Raw genomic sequence first — 24,205 nt, forward strand, 5'->3', positions numbered from 1 at the left:
ATATGCCTAAAAAGTAATTTTTTTAACGTCACCAAAACGGTACCCTATTTCATTTCCGAAAGTCGTAAATATCAAAAAGTATATAATATATTAATATGGAATTTACATTTTTTATTTAAAAAAATATTTAACAAAACTCAAACACTAAATGTACAAGTTGGCATCAATGCCAACTCAAATACTAAATGTACAAATGTCCCAACTGACATGCACAAATAACAGCTTTGGGGGGGGGGGGGGGTGACACCCCTCACAACCCCCCTTCGGAACGGCCCTGCCTGGTCTGGCGGTCTGTATAAAATATGCACAATTATGTTTTTGGTAGTTTTACTAAATATTTCAATTGACAATGACTCACAATCATTACTTGCTGTACAATAATCACTTCGCGGTTTATAAATTATTGAGTTGTGGATAAAGATGCATACTCCTCCACATGGTTTTTCAGAGTTTCTAAGTTGATGAACTACTTTATAATTTTTTAACTGAAAATTTGAATTGTTTTCAATTTCAATATTGTGACACCATGTTTCTGAAAGGCAAATAATAAGCAATATAATAAGCAAATAATAGGCAATATAGGCAAAAATTAGGCAATATAGGCAAATAATAGGCAATATAGGCAAATAATACAAACTATAGAGATTCGAAAGTGATAGAATGTTTCGGTGCCATTTATAGAATTTCGATAGTATAAAAATATTTCGATAAAAATTATAGACTCGAAAGTGAAAATTTGTATCGGTAAATTTTCGATAATGTATATATATATATATCGATACATTTTTTAAAGTTTCGAAAGCGAAAAATAATTTCGATGCTATTTTTAGGATTTTGAAAGTTAAAAAATGTATCGATAGAATATCATGAATTTCGTAATACGAAATTCATTTTGGTTCAAATTTAAATAATTAGAAATCGTTTCAAACTTACTAGTCTGGACGCTACGTGTAACTTTTTCTTGGAAATGAAGTGGACATTACAAAAACTACTTAAATAGTTTAAGGTTGGTATCTTGAATGAGAAAAACTTTACGTGCTTGTCTGAAAGTGCTTAAAGGGTCAAATTTGGGCCCTTATTTGGTACTGATGACGTCATGCTGATATATTTTTTAAAAAATCAAACTAAAAAATACATATTTACGTCAAAAATTACATAACCTCTTGAGAAAACCTTATTATAAATAATAAAACCTTGAGAAAAACTTACGAGCAATCCTAAAAGTGCTTTAAGGGTCAAATTTGAGCCCTTACTTGGTAATGATGACGTCACGCTAATAATTTTTCCAAATTTCGTGAAAGAAAAAAAAAATAACCAAAAAGGAATTTCGTGAACAGATTTTTTAAAGGGAAAATATTAAGGGTCGAAGTTCTTGATTGATGACTTCATTTACATCAAGGATAAACACATTTTCGGTTTTTTGCATGCGTGTGTGTGTGTGTGCGTATATATATATATATATATATATATATATATATATATATATATATATATATATATATATATATATATATATATATATATATATATATATATCATAAATAAATATTCAATCAGTTTCAGAAAATCCTGAACTTGCATCGGAATCAGTCGAATAATGTGTTTTCACAAGATGAACAGTTGCACAAATCCGTACAAGTCAATCCATGCGATCGACAAAGACAAACCAGTGTTTCACATTTTGACTTTTTACACGCATAGGAAATTAACTGCAAAACGTCTTCTGGAGCAGGTGGAATGAGCATCCATTCAACCTCAAGTTGATCGCCAATTTCTCGCCATCTATATCCATTGGGTTTTGGAATATCGGGATTTGCCTCTAGTGATCGTTTGACAATTGCTGTTACATACGAAACTCTCTTGCAATGACACATTAGAACATCCCTAGTAGGTGGAAGCTTTTGGGGTTCCGGAGCTTCTTTCTTGGCAATAAACTTGAGGTATCTTCCTTTGTTTGTATCACTGCATTTCAATCCATATAATTGGCATATAAACTTTTCTATTTGGTCGAAACTGGTTGTATTTATTAATTATTTTAGAACGACTAATATGTTCTTAACAAACAAATGATTTCGGCTTTCAGCAACTATTTTAAGTTAAACTGCTAATTGAATAAGATGATTTATCAATACCTATAGTAACAGTTGTAAATTAACTTACGAAGAAGGTTCGTCTTGTTTGTTTTGACGAGGCTACCATCAGGTAATCCCAACGTCCATGGGGTAGGACTCAAAGAATAAAATAGTATTTGTTTCAAAGTTAGACCTTCTCTACCTCTTGCAATAACTAGCAATCTCCCAAACATGCTTCGTTTGGCTGATATAGTGAATAATTTCTCTTAAAGAAAATAAATTTTTTTCAAATTTAAATTGTTAAATGTTTGCAGACGACACTTTTTGATTGGAGCGTAAAAGAAAACTGTTGAAGATTGAATGCGTTCTCTAAAGAATCTTTGGAACTCTGCTTCCCCGATGGATTGTGCATTCAATAAATTATCTTTTAACTCATCAAGTGCTTCAATTCCAGAACAAATATTCACCAAAGAATCTCTTTGCTCAAAAGGACCCCAATTTGTTATTAGTATCAAAGCTCTCTCTACACATCCGTTGTTGAAATCTTTTCTTGATGGTTTTAGATCTTTTGGTGTTTGTTTCTCGGTTGTGATTCCCATGTCATTTTTTTTTAAATTGAAATACATTTTGAAACAGTATGACTTGTAAGTACCCAGCGTTGAATGGTTCCTTCAGACGCACTATACCCTTTTCCCCCTTGGCATTTCTGATCACGATTAATAGTTTGTTCAATGCATTGGTCAGATGGAACTTTGTTTAACGTACTGCTCGTTCTTCTTACGTTCTTCTTCCATCCCTGCTTTTAAAAAGATAATAAGTTATAAAGATTTAATTTGAAACTATTTTTAAAACTAAAATTTGTTGAAATCCAAACGAAATATTTTGGAGTACAAGCTTTCATAAACTGTTGATAAATACTTGGATGAGTTTCAGGAAGTTGCATCATTTCGGTCCAATAGAAAGTTAAGGAAGCGAGAATAATTCGGACGATCATATGCAAAAAACCACGGTAGCATTTGGCGTGTTGCCTCCAAATGAAGAGTCCAGTTACCAACCTTCGTTGAACGGAGAAAAGCAAAAAAAATATTTAACATTTCAATTAAAGAAAACCAAAAAGCGGAAGTTGGTCCGGAAATATCAATATCTTTTAGCACATTTAAGTGATCATCTAAAGTTTTGAAGAAATCATCATCAAAAAACGATTTCAAATTGTCGTAATTCGTCTAGAAATAATCAAAGTACAATTTTAATATCATCATTAAATTCACAGACATGAAGTATACTTAGGCAAATTTATTTACCTCCTTTAAACAAGTAATGAACTCAGGTGAGGAAGAGAAGTTATTCAACGAGGAAGATTGTTTTCAACTAACCAACTTTCAAAATGTTTTATCCTCAGCTGGGTTAGTGCGTTATACAGATATTGATAAATTCGAACGGCACGGTTATATTGCTTTTCCTTCATAATACGCTCCAATGAACTTTTACCTTAAAAATATATAAAAAATGTCTTTAGTAATTCAACCTTCTTTGGTCAAAAAAAAATCTGTTGCAATATTTGCTACGTAATATAATGTCAATAAAATTTAAAAAGATAAAGAAACCACTCACCGGGTATATCAGCTTCAATTATCCAGTCTTGTAATCCGGCATCATTAAATATTTTGCCAATAACAGCTAGAAAAATACAAGATGTGTGAAATGCACCCATTCGGAGAACAATAAATCTTTTAAGATCAATATGACTAGGGTTCATCAGGATTTCCACCGCTTTTGCATATATCGCTTGATCCATTACAACGTCAGTTTCTGAGAGACCAAGATTCTCGGCTTTAGCTTTGGACTGGAGCAGAACTTCAAGCACTGTGCTTTAGTTTGTAGGCGATGAATTAATAGCAGGAAGATAGCTAATAGTGTGGATGTCTTCTGATATCCTTTTAGGTGTAATTAGGTAGTTAAACCCAGTCCAGCTTGGGATATCACTAGAAAAATGATACAGTAAAGTCCAAAAGAAATCCAGTTTCTCTGAAACTACCAGTAACTTACTGTCTTTAGATAACGCGTTTGTTTGACGTAGGTAATCTGGTTCTTCTCGATTATACTTTACGTACAGAGGCAACTCTTTATCAATTGCTTTAAAAGATCTTTCTCTTTTTCTTGAAATTATTTCGTTAACCTCGTTTTTGTGTACTTGACCAATATTTTGTAACTGAATGACAATACCATTTGTGACGTGCATAGAAGTTCCTTTTAAAGTTTCAGGATTTATGTCGTTGTTGTCCCAAACGAAGGTCACAAATTTTGAGGGCCGGAGAACAGAAGGACAAAAACTTTTAAAAATTTGACTTTGCATTGTATTTTGTGCAAGAAATGTTTCTAAATAATTTACTTCATCATAGGAAATTCCATGTCCTAATTTACTTAGTCATTTCATTAACTCTTTTGATCCAGTTTTTCGTTTGGCACTTAACACGTGTTTAACACGGCTAATAACACGTGTTTAGAGCATCGATGATGGCCGTTTGTTACGTTATAAATAACATCTTCACAAAGAGAATTTACTTTGACAATTCCTCTTTTACTAACTGTAGCACAAAATAGAATTTTTGCAAAAAGTTGATGCAGAAGAGGTGGAATTTCAGTTTTAACTCTTAGTAACTCGTCTTCATTAGGAGGCCATTTAAAGTATGTTTTTTTCATAGACAAAACCTCGCTGCGAATCTCTTTTGCGACATGATCGATAAGCTGTTCAATCGGTTTTGGATTATTCTTTTTTTCTAAATTCTCAATTGTTTTTTAAAAAAACTTCAATGATTTTTCCCTTCTCAATAGTATCGTTATATAAGAGAGAATAGCCGTATTTTGGTGACCACAACTGAACAGACCCGCCGAATTCTGCAACTACAGCATCCGGTAAAGTCCTTCTATCTGGAATCTTTGTTCGATCTGTGCAGTTTTCTTTGTAAAATTCAAATAGCTTACTTGTATAAATAATCTCTAAGTTGTCTAATACGTGTTCTTTCACATAGTCGAAGAGCAAACGCATATTTGCATCTTTTGTTGTAATAAAAGGAGTTTTTTTGGGTCTTGTATATTTAAGGTAACAAGACCGATGACAATATAACTCTAAGGAAATTATGGTTTGCCATTCTGTGCCTGATATACTAGCCATGAGTCGTGGGTTGTCAGCTTTACTTACAGCGTTTTCTTTTAACACGTTTGCTGCACTTTCCGTTACGCATTTTGTAAGCATTTCATATCCGTTCCTATCTTTATTAGTCTTTTTGCAATAGCTAATGCAACATTCTTCATCCGCAATAATTTTTCCTAAAACAAGGGAATTATTTTAACTTTGAAGTAGTACATAAAACAATGAAAAACGTGAAAACTGAGGGTAATATTTTTTGCTTTGCAATTCCCACCCAAAGGTTTTTTAATTTACCTGATCTATCACTTTTCCGAGCTGAGATTCTGCGCTTAGATGAGGATACATTATTCACGCCTACATTCTCGTTGACTTTTTCTGCTCTGCTTTTCCAATGTTGTAGAATGTTTAATGTTTTTATATTTACATACTTATCGTAACATCTTTGATGGAACAAGAGAGTTGTTGGGCACGTATCAGGTAGAATGTTTATGATTTTAAAGTCATTTCGAATTTGACTATAGTAAAAAGAAATATTATTATCAAATCCATGCTCTTTATTGTTTTTTCCGTACCATTGTTTTAGGCATATATAAAGAAATAAATTGAGTTGGACATTTAGTTTGTGACTTACCAAGCATTCTTCACTTTCGCAAGCGCATGTAAAACCCCGCAGTTTGTTATTATTATGGGCAACTTCTCCTTGATGAAGTATGCAAGCATTTTTAAGTTTTTTTTAGGAACTAGATTAAGATGCTGTGTTTTTTTTGCTACTCGCCATTATTTACTTTAATATTGATAAATAAATAAAAATTAATAAAACACGTTTTTTTAGTAAACAGTTTTTGAAAAGTAAACATTTTTAACCTAAACAAATAACGGGAACAAATTTTCTTTTTTAGATTCATTAAATTACAACTATTTTATTATTTTAATACAATATTAAAAAATAGTTTAAAAATTTTTTTGAAAAAGATTTATGAAATTTTGATTAAATATATTTTAATAATTATACTTAAAAAATTTAATTTTACATATTATCAACCCCCTGTCGATAATTTGTAAAAACTAAATCAATGCTTTGCAGTATTCGATTTGTAAACAACATGGCGGATAATTTATACTTGAAATCCTTTCAAAAAGTTGCATTTATTTTTGTCTCTAACTAAAGTTATAAGCAGTTTCCAAGTGGCACGTAAAAAATTTTAAACTTCTTAAGTTACAAGGAACAAGTCTATATAAAAATTAAAATGTCCACTCAAAATGTTTAGTTTTCCTTTTTTTTTTTACATGTAGCGACCAGACTATACCAAAACAAAAATAGAATTTCGAAAAGTTTTTTTTTAATCGAAAACTCAACTTTTGCAAAAATGAACAACCCTAATTATTATTATTTATAAGTAACTTTTTTATGTTAATTACTAATGTAATAATTACTTTTATTCGTAAAAATAAATTACTTTCACTACGCACTTTTAACTTTATGCTTTTAATATGTAGTTATTATTATTATTATTATTATTATTATTATTATTATTATTATTATTATTATTATTATTATTATAGCTATTATCATTATTTAAATTTAATAGTATTTAATTTAGTAGTATATTTATTATTTTACATTTAAAAATAACTTTTTAACTTAAAGGAAGTAAAAGTTCTATCCCTAATTTAACCTGAGCCCATGATTTTGTTAAACCAAGTGTATTAGCTGTTGTAGGTTTATATTTATTGAATTAAAATAAATTTTGAGGGTAAAGAAAAAGACAGAATCCTTAAAGTTAGTTGGATGTGAGACAATTCCCTGTATGTACCCTCCAACAGTCGAACGTTGCATGTACTTTTGACCTTGTAGGCGTCCGTGCGACTAAAAGTTTTTGTAAACAGACACACGGGTTTCAAAGTGGAGGGGCACAGTCGTCAATTTCTGAAAAAAGTTGTTTATATCTATAATTTAAAAAAAAAAGCCGTTTCTACCCCCCCCCCTTCCCATCTCCTCTTCGGCCCTGGTAAACGTCCGCGTTCTCTGAATGCGCAAATAGACTTCCACTTTTCGGAACTCTTTTTTTTTTCAAAAAAAGTTCATTTAATCGAAAGCCTTTTTATTTTTCGAAACTAATTTAACATTTCGAAACTCATTTTTTTTTCGAAATTCAACTCAAACTTTGAAATTAATTTAGTATATCGAAACCACTTTTTTTTTTTTTAATTAAAATGGGTTTTCAAAATCAAACTTAAATTTTCGAAATTATTTTAGCTGATCGATAACTTTCGAAAGTTTTTACAAAATCCGAAAAAAAAGTTTTTTATCGGTAACGTTTTAATCGAAATTTTTCGAAAATTGTGTTTTCGAAAATGAACCTTAGCTTTGATCAACAAAGTCACTAGCAAAATATTTGAATACAATATTTTATAACTCATAAGTCCAGGCCCTTAAACATAGCCAGGCCCTAGGATAATATACCCTCTGACCCCCCTGTCTCCATGTGTTTATTGCTGTACCAAGGCAAAGCAATAACATCATAAAATCAACTCAGTTTGATCAGTATTATCCTGACAATTTGATTTGAACAAGCTTATGCTATATAAAATTTTTTTTCAATTGTTGATGAGTTAAGAGCGAACATTTTTTGTTGATAAGTTTAGAGCGAACATTTTTAGAGCGAACATTTTTTGTTGATAAGTTTAACAATTGTTGATAAGTTTAGAGCGAACATTTTTAGATGTTTTGATATTTTTGAAAAAAAAATTGTTGTATTGTAAAAAATGTTGAATGATAAAATAGTGTGCATTATCGACTGTAAAACATGGTGGATGTAGTGTTAAGGTCTAGGGCTGTTTTGGTTGGAATGCCACAGTTGACATTGTAAAAATAGAAAGAATAATCAAAAGTAGTTTATTTGGACAATTAAAAAGTCATGCTATACCTTTGGAAAATTAGGTTAATGGGAAGCCATTTAATTTTTTAGAAGGAATTGACATTAAGCTTAAATCCAAATACGAATGGAATAATTTTGGTTTCATTAACATTTAAAGTTAGCTTATTTCATCTAAACCGATTTGATACATGTTTTAATTCTTTATTCAATGCGGTAAAGAGCTCATATTACTGCTTGAGAGGAATAAATTGGTATCATCTGCGTATATGATGCTTATAAGGTTAGAAGATTAATTCAATCATTTATATTTAGTTTTTAAGTAAAGTAGGTGTCCGAGAACTAAACCCTGAGGAACACCGCATACGATATCAAGATAACTGTTTTGATAACCGTCGTTACTAATTGCAAATTGTTTTCTTTTTGCTAAGTAGCTTCTAAACCATTTTAAACCTCTAATTCCATAATATTTAAGTTTTAGAAGTAAAATATGATAATCAACTGTGTTGATGATCTACTGTTTTGATAGGTCAATGAAGATACCTAAAAAGTACTCTAATTTTTCAAAAGATTTCGAGATTTTATGCACAAACTGGATTATCGCATGCTCTGTTGAGTTACCTTTTTTAAAGTGAAAACTGTTTGTTGTATAGAAAGTTATTTTGGTTGAGATGTTTATATATTCTATTAGACATTATTCTTCCTAAAATTTTTGAGGTGGCACGATAGTTGCTAAAACTTGATATGTCACCTTCTTTAAAGATAGTTATAACTTTAGCAACTTTTAATTGCTCTGCAAATATTCATTGATTATTAGACGCTTTAAAAACTTTAAAAAGAATATATTTTAATATATCGAAACAATCTATAATTTCCATAAGTTTCATCTGCTCCTGTTGCTTTTTTTCGTTTCACAGAATTCAAAGATTCAAATTCCTTAAAATATTATTCTGAGGTTAACTCATCAAAGCAAATGCAACTATCCATAGGTACGAGGAAATCATTAAAGGAGGCCGTCGTATTTGGAATCTTATTTGATAAGGAAGGACCTATCCCAATAAAATTTTTTGAGTCATATAAGCTTATGTTACCAACTTTAATCATCTGCGGCAGAAAACCTGGGAATGATTTTTGTTTTCCAGTAATTTCTTTCATAATTTCCCATGTGCCTTTCAAATTGTTTTTAAATTTATTTATTAGTTCTGAGTAGTAATTTCTTTTTAAGTTTTTACGTATTTAATAGATATTTGTAGTTTCTATTTATTTTTTCGCTAGCAGGTGTTTATGTTTTTAGATATTTAATATATAACTTCTGTTTAACTTTTGACGATTTTTTTAATCCCTTTGTAATCCAGGGACTTTTTGAGCTTTTTTTTATTTTATTATTTTTTCAACAATTGGAAAATTAGCGTCGTAGACACATGTCAGTGAAAAAAGTTTCAGCAATTCGTTTACTTCTTTCACGGTGCTTTGGGCTAAGGACAGAAACATTAAATTTATTTACAACAGGCTTCATTTTATTACAACAGGCTTCTTGGTGTGAGGCTTCTGTTGATAGTTCATTATATCTATGAAGGCTCCTAGATAAGAACTTGTTGCATGTACTTTCTATGACACACAAAGGCTTTTATTCAAGAACTAAAATATATAAGTTTATATAAAGAAAACATTTAAAGTAAAAGAAGTTATTAAACATTATAAGTTTATATCATACTTACTTTTAAACAGTATGTTTGAGAATGTTCAAAACTCTCTGTAAAGTCTTGGATAAACTTGTGATACTATGGATCTAGTGGTTCACTAAATGTACCAGTCACAACTCTGTCAAACTTCCTTAATGTATCAATTAAAGGGAACAGCTCTATCGGAATTACTAATACAAGACTGTTTACATTTTTCAATATTGCTCTTGAAACATAACCATTATATGTACCTCCGTGATAACCTTTCTGTATAACAACAAGGCTATTAACGTATTGTTTTAAACCTGCTCAGAGGGGTATGATATAACTACAAATGTAATTTACCAAACCCAAGAGAAGATGAAGATGAAGTTCTGGTATTACATTTATGACTAGGTTTTTAGGATCATCTTATAAGACAACTGGCTTCACTGAAAATAAATGGAACACAATATTAAGTTTTGTATAAAAAGCTCTTTATTAGATTACTAATGAATTAAAACTAGAAACCTTAAAACTTATCATTTGTTTCTCAGGAAAGCCTACATCAGTATACTAACAGTTACCTAGGTCTCCAGAACTTCTGAGATTACCAGATTTAAGAACAGCTTCTCCGTCACACCAGGAACAACTGTGAGTTTTCCACCGTAAGTCTATAAATATTTTTTAGTTTTAAAAATATTTATAGATTAAAAAAAAATATTTCATTTAAAGAATAAATTTTAGTTATTTAAGTAACTTAAATACCGAAATTCCCAACAAAATGTTGATGAGTTTGAGGTCTGATGCCAGAGAGTACAAGTATAAAGTTGAAGTTTTTCAACTAATACTGTGAGGTTGTTATGTGTTTCTTGCATGTCTTTACAGTAATAATAACTAATACAAGAATTTATTCTAGTTCTTAATTATTTTTGTTTCCGATTTCTTTTCCTTACTTTCAAACTGTCATACTAGTTTGACCTAAAGTTATGGGGACTTTGGAACCACCTATATAGTTGATAAAAATGTTTAGAAAGGCAAAAGTTTGAGCATATATCTTTCAGAATATTGGTCATTACTTGGCCTTAAACCTAAAACATTCAGATTTTAAATAATAGTATTATTTATAAAGATATTAAAGAAATATATTTTGTAAATATTTTACTTTAATATCTTTATTTATGAGATAAGTTTCTTTGATTCCTTTTCAGGGTAGCATTTATGACGTATACCTTTACCAATAACTTGAAAACATTTTTGACAAACTTTAAAGCAAGCAGCATTTGAACTCTTGCAAACACCAACTTTTACTGTAGTTATTTTCTTTCTGTTTTATTTGTCAATTTTTACTTAAAGAATTATTTGATTAATTAAATTCAAACTAGTTTAAAAAAGTAAGCATCATAACCTAAGATTTTACTAGTTGCTAATTTGCTAATTTTGCATTCTTTGCAGCTCCAACTGCAATAGAAACTGCATAAAGATTCTTTGTTCCATTTCTGTTTAACTGATGTTGAAAGAGGTTTTTCAGACAAAAATAACATACAACTTTAAACAATGTTTTACACAAAAAATAATGATCTAAATCCATTCATTGAAAATAAAAGATTATTGGTTAAGATTACTGAAAACAAAACAAAAACATTTAGTATATAAATAATTCTTAACTTTTATGTTTGCAGAAATGAACTTTAAATAATAATAGAAGAAAAAAGGTTAACATTAAAATAGGCTAAAAACATCAAGAAATTATTAAGAGTCAAAACATTAAATTTAAAAAAAAAAAAGTAAAATCTGTCCAATGGAACCACGTTTAACGGTACGCTTTTTGACACTTGTTTTAATTTTAACAAACTTTCTTTTTCTAATTGTTATCGATTTTGTTATTGATATCGATTTTGCTTCAATATATGTCTATTATTATTTTCAATCTTTTTATCGATTACATTCGTTGAAGTTAAAACTTTCTTTTATCTCCATTTTCAATGATATTTGTCTCAAATTTATCCAATCTTTCGTTTAATATTTTTGCGTTCGCACTAACTATTAATACCAATTACTGTTTTTTTTTTGGTTGTTAAATATAATTTCAGTTTCCTTTTTAAAATCATCCAGCATTTTTTTTATCATTTTTTTTATTTCTTGAAGTGTTACCGCCATACTTAATATTGATAGGACCTTTTTAGTCAGTGGATTCGTAGGTTTTTTAGTTGTTTCAATATTATCTTTGAACTTAGTAGACTTCATTTATTTACTTTTTTCTATTCAAAAACTTTTTTTTTTAATTTAGTAGAAGTTTGTATTACTTTTCTGCGCACAAAAGCGTTCTGTTCTCTTCGAAAAATTGCGTGAAAAATACCAATCAGTAATTCGAAAATCTTTATACATTCAAATTCGCCACCATTACGCACAACTTCATCTTTTAAATCAACTTGTTACAAAGCTCGAATTTTATTGAGCTGTTATTATACCTATGCAACATTCTTAAACAATAAAATGCAAAAGCTTTGAACAACTTCTCTTCATCAAATTCAATTTTGAAATTACTTTTATCTTTTATTACTATATGTATTTCTTTATATTATATTACCTATATTATATATTTGTCTTATATTAATCTTTGAGTTATTTAAAAAGATCGTGCTAGTTGCGGGACAGGAATATATGTTAATTCAAAATATACATGTACTGAAGCAAATAATAGGATACTCAATGATTGGCAAAGAAAAGTTGTTGCTACGTATATATAGGTCAATGATTCTCAATGCACAGGGCAACCTTAATACTTCTCTAACCACCATAAAATTTTTAATTTTTTTTTTGTTATTTAGGTGCCCCAAGAAGACCGAACGGTCTTGTCACAGAGCACCGCTGAAGTGCATTTAACTAGGAAGTTCACGCCTCCTTCCTTACCGTGACGCGAATATATGTCCAGAGTTTGTTTCGAATCTATAAGAGAAAATAAAATTGACGAATCTTCCTATAAAACTAATTGCTATCTCTTGTCTAAAAAATTCGATGGACTAATCATTGCAGGCGACTTTGATTATTGTTAAATGTTACAGTTAATTAAAATTAACTTTATATAAAGTTCCAACAATTTTTGGTATTAAGCTGAAGTAGATAGTTTATAAGAAAATAAGAGTCGACTCAAAGATTGAAAAAATATAAAGTTTACTAGTTGCTATCTTATTTGAAAAGTAAGTTTAAAAAATCAAAATAAATAAACCGGTTTAAAAGCGCCATTTTTTGTAGAATTAAAAATAAGTGGTTATTTAAAATAAGTAAACGTAAAACTTTCCAGCGGTTTATAACTTTTTTTCTGCATTAAGTTAAAGTTTTCAAGCTAAAAAGTTGCAACCACGTTTTTTTAAATTTTTTATTTATATAAGTTCAACTTATTATATGGCTTTTCTGTAAAACTACCCATTTTTCCATGACCCTAACATGTCTAAAAAATTATAAAAATTAAAAAATAAATAATTCACGTTCTATAAAATACATAAAAATACGCGGGAAAATGTTTTACACTAATACTCATTTTGTAATGTAATGCAATTAAATGTAAAAAATAAAAATAAGAAAGACTTGCAACTTTCAAATTTTGCGCATAGTTTTTTGGTCTAATTAAGGTACTCTCGGTTAGGACAGGTCGAATTGCAACTTTTTTGGGATTTAAGTGTTGGCATTATGGAGATATTTTCTAAACAATCCAGGAAAATTTTATGAAATTAAAATAGTTTCTTTATGAGCGATTTTAGCTTTGAAGTGGTGTCCTGAGGCTTTTTGCGCAACATTTACTGCGGCCTTTTTGGCATATAAATTCAGGACCATACTAATTTATCTATATAAAATAAAATAATAAAAAGCAAAAAGACTGACAGTTAATAAAGAAATAAAGAAAAACAAAATAAAATATTCTAAATCAAAAATATTTTTTTTCTAAGTTAGATATTAATACTTTAACAAAATTCTTTTGTAAATTCTGGTCCGGACTTTATAAAAAAATGCTAATTTAAAATGTAGAAAATTTGTTACATGGATGTTATTAACCATGAGCGAGATCTCGTCTCGTTCTCGTTTCTCGTGAGAAATGGGACTTCTCGTGAGAAACGAGAAATAGAAAATTCTCGCGAGAAGTAGAACGAGACTTAAATATTATATTAATTTCCAAATTAGAAATTATTATAATTTACAAAATGCTTAAAAATTTGTTTTTTTAATTAATTAATATTTTGACTCCATGATTTTAATAAATCTAATTAAAAATTTAATTTGTTTTTGACAAAAACAAATTAAATTTTTAATTAGATTTTTTAATTAGATTTTTTTTTAAAATCTAATTAAAAAATTTTAATTAGATTTTAAATATTTTTAACTAGATTTTAAATACAAAAAGTTTTTGTATAAAATGGTGCACTTTCGACTTAATTTCATTAGTTTACCAGTGGAATTCAACTTGACACATATTGTTTATAATGAAAGGAAATATTCTTACCTCATTTCAACGATCAAAATTGTCATCAAGGAAAAAAAAATCTCGAGATATTTTTAAAAAACAAGTGACGGTGCTGAATGAAAGGCGTGCAAAATGTCTTCGAAAACAAAAGATGGAAACACAAGCGGACTTCATCGTCACCTCGAAAAAAAACACAGCCAAGCTTATGTTGAGTATTCTGAAAAAACTGACGACTCTCTTCTTCCTCCTCCTAAGAAGAAACAACGAGCCATGGTCGAAATGCTTGAAACAAAGTCCAAATATGACAAAGACAATTCCGTTCAAAAACAGTTTGACTCTGCAATGCTGGATTACTTTTGCACTGATCTGGCATCCTTTTCAGCAGTCGAAGGAATAGGTTTCAAGAAATTGTTTGACATTGCAAACCCTAAACCGAGCCTTCATAACAGAACAACGTCCAAGTCCAAAGGTCAAAAGTGCTGCATTTACTTTTGACCTTTGGACTTCTAGAGCTCAGGACAGCTACATCTCTTGGACTTTTCATGCTATTGACGGAAATTTGAGACTACATCACTGGACACCCCATGTCCAACAGTTCCCAGGCAGACACACAGGTATCTTAATTGAAGGAAAGCTGGATTCTTTCTTAGAAGAACTAAATTTGCCTGCTGATTTGCCAATGTACTGCGTGAACGACAAGGCAAGAAACATGAAACTTGCAGTCAAATTGTCAAAGCGCCTTGACCAATACTTGTGCAACAATCATATTTTGCAATGTGCAGTTCGAGACTCATTTGGAATGACTGCTGGAATGGATGATGCGTTGCAAACATGCAAAGATTTGGCTTCTTTAACTCACCAGTCAACAGTTGCAGTTGAGTTGCTTGAATCAGAATCAGACGCTCAAGGAATCAATTTTAGACAGTTACGCCAATCTGTTGACACAAGATGGAATAGTGAACTGGATTGCATGGCTTCTGTCCTAAATCTAAAGAGTGCAATTATCAGCTTATGTGCAAATGAAGATATTTTTTCTTCAAAGACCATCAGTGCATCACAGTGGAAATCAATCAAGGAGCAGTAGAAATTTTGGCACCACTTAAAGAAGTTACAGAAACGTGGTCGGCTGAGTCTATTCCAACAATTAACACTGTCGCCGATTCTCTTTATTTAATCTATGACAAAATTGATCAATTTATTGAGACGGATGGAAAAAATGGCTACGGTGTCTTGTATGCAAAAAACTTGAAAAGCTGAATTGAGAAAATATTTCCTCTTTGTCACAATTGAAACTTATTGAGTGCTGAAGCAAACTACTTAAATCCTGCTTTAAAGGGACTTCACTTGAAGCTCTTCAAAAAGTTTTAAACAACAAAAGAATGGTTAGCCTCACAGGTTAAGGATAATGTTGAGTGCCAACCTGTCGCCAGAGTCCTTTCAGCAGATTTGTCCCCTAATTCAAAACTGAAGCGCAAGTTAAACGTCAGACTTGAAACACAGGAGCCAACATCTGAACTGAATCCTATTTTGAGCGAAATGTGCCAGTATGAATATCTCCCTGATGCCAAAAAAGACTTTCCGATTCTTGATTGATGAAAATTGCATTCAAATACATTGCCAGAACTCTCTTCATTAGCTTGACAAATTTTAGCTATTCCAGCAAGTTCAACTAAATCAAAGAGAGTTTTTAGCTCAGGTGGAAATGTCGTCCGATCATCCAGACACAACTTACACCCAGAAAAGTAGAACAAATTATCTTAATTAGAGAAAACATTGTCTTGTTGGAAAAGTTTGGCAAAAATATTCTGAATTAATATTTGAAAAAGTTGTTTACATTTGACAAATGTCATTTGTGTCTATTTGTCAAAACCATGTTTACATTTTTTTTTTTACTTGGATTTTAATAAATTTGTTTTCAAAAATTGTTAAATTTCTTGTCTCGTCTCGTTCTCGGTCTGACGAATAGTACTAACTTCTCGTCTCGGTCTCGTCTCGGTTTGAAAAAACCTAGTCTCGCTCATGGTTGAATGTTATATTAGGAGTCAGCAACAAGCGGATTGCGAGTCTCATGCTACACTGTTATCTAAATTCCGTAGCTCTCCAGTCTGTCCAAATGACATAATAGTTTGATTTAAAACTTTATTTATAACATACTAAAATTGTAATACTGCGACTCTTTTTTTAAATTATTTAAGGAAGATATATTTTAATTATTTAAGGAAAAACCTCTCTACTTAAAATAGGTTGCCGACGCTTTGGTTATATAATAGAATATTTGTAAAATAGAAAACTATCCTAATTATTTTAGATAAGTTAAATTTACCTAAATAAGCTAAATTTTAATAACGCTTATCAAAAACCTTTGAAATGACTTTCAAAAATTAAAATTATATAAATACAAGATTCCATTAAAAAACTGCATTAAAAATAAATTAACAAACCGACAAGAAAGCAAGTTAAATAAAATATTGTAATCAGATCTTTTTATTTATTTAGAAATTATTTTAACAATGTACGCGAGGTAATGACTAAGTCATAAATTATTATACATTTTTATTAAATTTAATTTTTTCATGTGCAAGCGGAAATAAATTAGTTTTTAAATTAACAAAAAATATCATCATGTCTCACCGTAAAGAAATTTAGACATATAACTCTTTCTGTGTTTTCTGCTTAGAATTTTTTCTAAAATATGCTTATGACGTGCTTTCTTTCCAAAAACAGTATGAGAAGCCATGGAAACAATTTGTACAGATCTCCCAACACTCTGTGTATGTGAAGGAAGATCAAGGAGGTCAATTTTATTAATTCTGTTTATAGTTTGACCATCTTTTTTACGATTTCTAATATCAAATAATCTTTGCATTGCTATTGATCCTATATATATTTCCTCTGACTTTAACATTGAGTACAAAATATTCTCAGGAAGTAGGCAAAATGTATTGAACTTTAAATTTGCTAACAAATACCTTGCACCTCTTTTCCTTGGAGCTTGATTTGGTTAATCATAAAATGCATAATTGACGGAGCTTCGTGTAACTTATTGCTCTTTTTATGGAGGAACCATGTAAGAAGAAAGACTTGGAAAATATAGGTTACCAAAATAACTAATTCAGAATTAGAAACTAGTACTCGGACATATAAAGACATTAACAGTATTGCCAATGTTAACCAACAAGAATGATTAAGGAGACCAGTTTTTCAACTTGAATATTTAACACTCATATTTCCAGTGGCAATTCCAATGCAATAGTCATGAGACTATTACAATATTCATGTAATAGTCTCATGACTATTGCATTGAGATAATTTAAGTAGTGACCAGAGACTATTACAATATTCATGTAATAGTCTCTGGTCACTACATAAATTATCTAAAATTTATTTTTCTAAAACAATAATTGGAAACTTACCAAAATACCAAAGTTAACAACTAAATGAAGCTCATTATTTTTATATGTCATTTTTCCTATTGGTTCAGAAAAATGGTTTGGTGACTTAGTTGCTCCATCATTTTTTTTAAACAAAGATCTAAAGGGAAGCTCATGATGTTTTTTCTCTGTTGATCTCTTTAATACAACCTCACCATCTATTTTTTTTTATTTCTTTTATAACTAAAGTTTTATTATCAATTCTACCATCAACACCAAGGCAAACAAACTCTCTGTTATTCCTAACGGATTTTACGTCTGACAATACTTTAACTGACTGCTTTTGTCTGTCTATTTTGGATTTGTCTAAAACTAAAGTTGATATAATTGCTGGATTATTAAACAGTCCTGAAATATCGAGTATAAGAGTATTTCCTAATGCAGCTCCAGTCGAACTTCCTATATCGTTTCTGATCAACTCAATAGCAAACTTTGGAAAATTCTAACCATTGTAAATTCTTAATGGATTTCTTTTAGGCTCCCATATATAAAAGAAAAGTTATAAAGTTCATAAACAAAAAATTTTGATATAAAAAAGTGATACGTTGAAAAAAGAAAGTAAATTTTAAAAATGTAAAATAATGACCCAAATTTCAATTTATTAAATTACCTCACTAGAGCTAGAGATGACAGATTCTGAATCAGATTCTGATATGATTGTTCCACATTTTTATATTCAGTTTTATGTTTCTTTAAAGGTTCTTTTCTAGACCATTCACAATTAACTGAGACAAGTTGAAATGATCCTTTTGGACATTTTCTCTCTGGGTGCGGATTCACAACACTTTCGTAAGTCCAAAATTTGCGTAAAGTTTGCGTAAGTTTTGCTTAAGTTCAAAATTTCGCTAAGTGGTATTCGCAAACCTTGCGTAAAAAAAAACTTACAGTTTTTAATAGCAGTATATTTACCAAAAATTTAGATGTACTACATAAACTTGTTTTATAAAATTTGTTTTCACCTTAAATTTAAGGTTAAAAAAATATACACTCAATCTATATAATGGATAGTTCACTCTCTCATAGCCTAGCTAAAACAAGGAGAGCGACCATAGTACGGATATATCATATAGTTTTGCAGTATGCCAATAACTTATTAAATAAATTAACTTAATAACAAGTTATTGTCATACATCAATGCTATATGATCATCATATCATAATAATACATCATAATGATGATACATCATAATAATGCATCGTAAGGATAAAGGATACATCATAATGATGTATCCATACTATACTAACTTATGGTTGTATCTATACTACACTATCTATACTATATTATACAAAAATATATACAACAATATTATTGAAGTATATACTTTAACTTGCATAACTAGCATAAAGAGAGAGAGACTCACTCTCTCTGTGTGAGAGAAAAAATATTTGTCCTAATATAGATACAATATTCACAAAAATAAGTAATCAATTTATTAGTTTTTCAAATCTTTTTTTTTTTTAATTTATAAATGATAACAAGACTATTTCAAAATACAATAATGCAAAAATTATCTCTGAGTAATCAGGCTATTAAAGTAAAAAAGTATTATAAACTAAACATTAAACTTACTTTGAATAATGATGCTATGTTTTTCGTTAATTTTAATGATTCAAAGGTATTAAAGGTATAACAATATTAAGATTATTTTGAACAATAATGCTCTGTTTTTAATTATTTCAATTATCAGGAGATATTAGTATCTATGAATAATTTAAGTTATTAAAAAAATTAGGCTTTAAAATTGTTTTTTAAGGCCTAATTTCTTGGTAAATAATATTGTTATTTGCAAATAATAAACATATTCTGTTATAGTTTAAATTGTTTTGGTAGAACTTTTTTTTGTATATCTATATAAAATCTCATTGGTGTAGTTTGTTATTGCAAAGAGCAGAAATTCCATAAAAAGTTCCTTGATCCACCAGTTAGTCCAAATGGAGTGATAGTGCTTTTCACAATTCAGTAAAATTATTATCTGTTGCTGTTGAAAATAGTATTACAACTCTTGAGATGAAAGCATATTGTTCACACTGGTTGTAGCTATTAGATTATACTGTATTTGGTGTCTTGAAAACCTACTACAATACTTGTTGTTATGATTTAATCAATACTTGCTCTGTCAAAGAGTCAAACTTTTTTATACTGCATGTACCCGATTCACAGAGTTAACTTTATGCTATCCATCAAATACAAAAATCATGTTTTTATTTGTGCAAGTATGGTACCATAAATTCTCAATCTGAAATATCACTGAAAAATTTTTTACAAAAAACAAGTGGGTTTTAATTCAAACTCAACTTTTATTAATTAATACAATTGAAACATTTTCCATAACATATTATGAAAAGTACAATGTATTTTTCATAGTATGTTATGGAAAAGTTTTTGAACTTTTGCTTATGTTTTCAAAATGCTCCTTGTATTTCTGACAATAGAAATTTTGTTTATAAATAGTTTCAAATATACTAGAATGCAATCAAATGTATTTCTTGAATTTATTGAAGCAATTTCTTTATTTGATGAAACTGTCATTCCCTATTGCAAATAAAAGTGTTTTTGATTCAAGTCAATTATATGATAAAACAAGACGACTGAAAAGAAAATTTAACAATTGTCATGATGTTTTCTTATACCTTAGGGTATATGAAGTAAGAATGAAAACAAGAAGTTAAAAAAAAACACTTTAGTTAGCACTTCCATTATTTTATGAACGTGAAATTTTATGCTTAACTAAAGTACTTTATTTTAACTTCCTGAAGCAATGCAAGATAAGTTGCATGATCTGATCAGGGGTGAACCCAGACCTTTTTTGGTACTATAGGACCGGTATGGGCGCCAAAAAAATGCCTCATAATATCAATTTCATGTTGTTTTTCTTTTTATATCAAAAATAAATAAAAAAGTTCTTTCAAATGCTAGTTTTCTGCATAATTTAGCTAGTTTATTTAGCCAGTAATGTTTACAAATAAGGTTCGCTGCAAGTTTAGAGTTAGGGTTGAATAAAACTAATGGGCATTCACTGATGGCATCATACAGGAAGCCGAATAATTATCTTATATAAGCCAAGGATAATACAATTTATATTACCCATTTGGATTTGAATAAATATGCCCGAATTATTTCTTAATGAGTGCTTGTAATATTTATATTTAAAATAATAGATGTGTAGCATTTTGTTAATAACCGATATCTCATTTAAAAAACCAATCGACTCCTATTTGTTCCATTTTTAATCCAATTATTAATTATTTTGATTATTTTGCTAATAGATACTCAAAATAGATCGAAAGAATGTTTATGCTATATATGCTATTACTTTTAAGAGTAGGGGAGATGGGGGCGCATTGATCGCCGGTAGTATGATCTTTTGGCTTTTACTCGTTCATTTTTGCCTTACTAGAAGTGAGGTTGCAATTTAATTAACCATTATGCTTCCCTAATTGTTGTTCGTAATATTTTTTCATAAGGTTATCAGCGTCAAAAAAAATAAAGAAAATATTGTTTTTCGTCATAAAAAGTGATTTTTTTAAATCGTACTATAATTCAAATATATTTTTATTTAGATGTCTGTATGGGTTAACAACAATTTTATTTTAAATTTGTAAGTGTTAGGTGTATAATATAATATATAATTTTTATTTGGCTGCAATTTATACAGTAGATATTGCTATCAATATGTTACCTATACCTATTGGGGTACATTGATCTTTGACTATGCGGGGCCCATTGATCGGAGGATCAAAGTGCCCCATAGAAGACGAAGTGCCCCATGTTTTTGTTTATAAGCAATACAGTTAAACGAATGGAATTGTATTTATAATTTAAAAAAAAACTATATATAAACAAACAATAGCTTTTACCATTTCATTTTTTAAATCTACTTATGTTATAAGCTAGTAATAATAATACTATTATTTTATAATATCAAAAGAATAATATTTAACATAATAATTAAAAAATATTTAACATAATATTATTATGTTAAATATTAGCATTTATTAAAAACATATGTTTTTATTGATATATTTTTTTACAGATCTTAAAATGGTTAGAAATAGAATTAAAAAAACAAATAAAGTTGCTATACCAAGTAAAACAATGAAAGTAGCTGTTAATAAAGTTTTAGAAGGAACACAACTGAATGTTGTAGCACGTCAGTTTAACATAGATAGAATGACTTTAAAAAGATATTGTCGTAAAAAGAGGCTTAATCCAAATGAAGCTTTCAAGCCTAACTACAACAATAGACAAGTTTTTACAGCAGAAGATGAAAAAAGTTTATCAAGTTATTTACTAATTGCATCAAAAATGAACTATGGCCTTTCAACTAGGTCAACGCGATTATTGGCATATGAATTTGCTTTAAAAAACAATAAGATATGCCCATCATCATGGATCAAAAATAAAATTGCAGGCATTGATTGGTTGCAAGGTTTTATGAAAAGACAACCAGAGTTGTCTCTACGAACACCTGAAGCAACAAGCTTCGCTCGATATACAGCTTTTAACAAACACACTGTAAGAGAGTTTTTTCAAAATCTTAAAACGGTAAGAAATCAATATAAATATAATCCTAACTGTATATATAATGTTGATGAAACTGGTTTAACAACCGTTCAAAAGCCGGTAAAGGTTTTAGCTGGTAGAGGAAGCAAACAAGTTGGAAGAATCACATCTGCAGAACGAGGAACATTGCTAACTGCATGTTGTGCCTCTAATGCTATTGGAAATTCCATTCCTTCATTATTTATTTTTCCTAGGGTAAAGTTTCATGATTACATGATTAAGGAAGGACCTCCTGGATGTGTGGGATTTGCAAATCCTTCTGGTTGGATGAACTCAGAAATTTTTATAGCATGGATTAAAGATTTTGTTAAATATTCAAACTGTTCTCAGGAATCTCCAGTTTTGTTACTTCTCGACAGTCATGAAAGTCATAATTCTGTTAAAGGCTTGGAGCTTGCAATTCAACACGGAATTACAATGATAAGTTTTCCTCCCCATTGCAGCCATAAATTGCAGCCATTAGATAGAACTGTTTTTGGACCATTGAAAAGGTTTTACAATTCTGCATGTGATAATTGGATGGCTTCAAACCCAAGACCAATGACCATTTATGATATTGTTTCAATAGTTCGAGAACCGTATACAAAAGCTTTCTCACCATCTAATATACAGACAGGATTTAGAGTAGCTGGCATTGAGCCAATCAATTCTGAAATTTTCAAAGATGACGAATATTTACCATCATCAGTTACAGATAGAGCTGCTCCAGATACAGTTTAGTAACTGTATCTGGAGCAGCTCTATCTGAACAGGAGTGATAGTTCACTCCTGTCAACAACATGGAATCTGAAATGATACCAGCACATGTTAATCACATAGAGTCTGAAATAACTAAAGTAAATATTGAAACAAGTATTTTAAACAAAGTGTCAACAAGTGTTGCTTCTATAATCTCACCTGGGGTTTTAAAACCTTACCCAAAAGCATCTGCCAGAAAAAAAAATGTTAAAAGTAGGCAGTTAAAAACAAGGATCTTGACTGATACTCCTGTCAGAAATGAAATTCGATTGTCAAAAGAAAAGAAAATTTTGAAGCAAACCAAAAATCAACAAAAAGTCTCCACAAAAGATAAGAAAGAAACTAAGAATTACTTGCTTAGGAATAAAAAACAATGTAAACCAAAAGCTGCTTCACAACTTGACTTTCACAAATGATGAAATATTCTTAATCAAAATATTGTACTTTTAACAAGTTTTGTAAACTTAAAAGTTGTATTCTTATTTCAGTCTTTATATTTCAGTTCTTATAAATTTCAAGTTGTTGTAAAGTTTTAAACGTATATAAAGCGGGTAGCTTATAGCTGCTGTGATTTATACATTTTTTAATTAAAAATTAGACTAGTGGGTTTAACTGCTATATTTAGAAAATAATTAAAAAATTTAGATGTATTATATGTTATACAATATTACTCTTTGACTAAATTATTTACAAGATTTAGTTATAGAAGTGTTAAACGTTTAGATAATATTACGCATATAAGATCAATGTGCCCCAAGTCGGAGATCATAGTACCCCATAGTTTGGGGTACATTGATCTTTTGAGAGGGTTGTTTAAAAGTTAAAATTATTCATGTTTATCATTTTTTTAAATCAAAATATATATATATTCCAAAAGCCAGATAGTTCTACATGTGTTTCGTAGTTAATAAGTTTTTACATCTCTTTCAGGTTCTGCGCAATTTTCAAAACACTGCTACGGCGATCAATGCGCCCCCATCTCCCCTAATTGCATGTATATGTTATATGGGGCAATTCAAATACAAAGAAACACTTTTTTTGCTGTTTTTTGACTCCCTACTTTGTATATGTAACTTTTTAAACAATCCTTTCCCAATCTATTTGAAACGTGACATTATTTTTCAACAAATATGTCTTTGAGTTTGTACTTTTATGCCAAAGGTTTACTATTCCGCTGTGATTAGAATTTAAATTTTAAATATTTTGTCACGTCACACTGTGGCTAACCATCCCCTCTCCCATGTGATATTTGGTGAC

The 24,205-nt window shown here is 29.7% G+C and overlaps 1 protein-coding gene across 1 annotated transcript; it reads left to right on the forward strand.

Moving 5' to 3' along the window:
• Positions 1-21,688: 21,688 nt before the first annotated feature.
• LOC136074411 (uncharacterized) lies at positions 21,689-22,930 on the forward strand. Its single transcript, XM_065786727.1, has one exon. The coding sequence runs from the start codon at positions 21,689-21,691 to the stop codon at positions 22,928-22,930; it is 1,242 nt and encodes a 413-aa protein (XP_065642799.1).
• Positions 22,931-24,205: the final 1,275 nt, after the last annotated feature.

This window comes from Hydra vulgaris, chromosome 01 (assembly GCF_038396675.1).
Source record: "Hydra vulgaris chromosome 01, alternate assembly HydraT2T_AEP".
In the NCBI taxonomy this organism is placed as follows: Eukaryota; Metazoa; Cnidaria; class Hydrozoa; order Anthoathecata; family Hydridae; genus Hydra; species Hydra vulgaris.

Bases quoted from the DNA above. Each gene is read 5' to 3' on its own strand.
- LOC136074411 (XM_065786727.1), top strand. From the start codon at position 21,689: ATGGTTAGAAATAGAATTAAAAAAACAAATAAAGTTGCTATACCAAGT.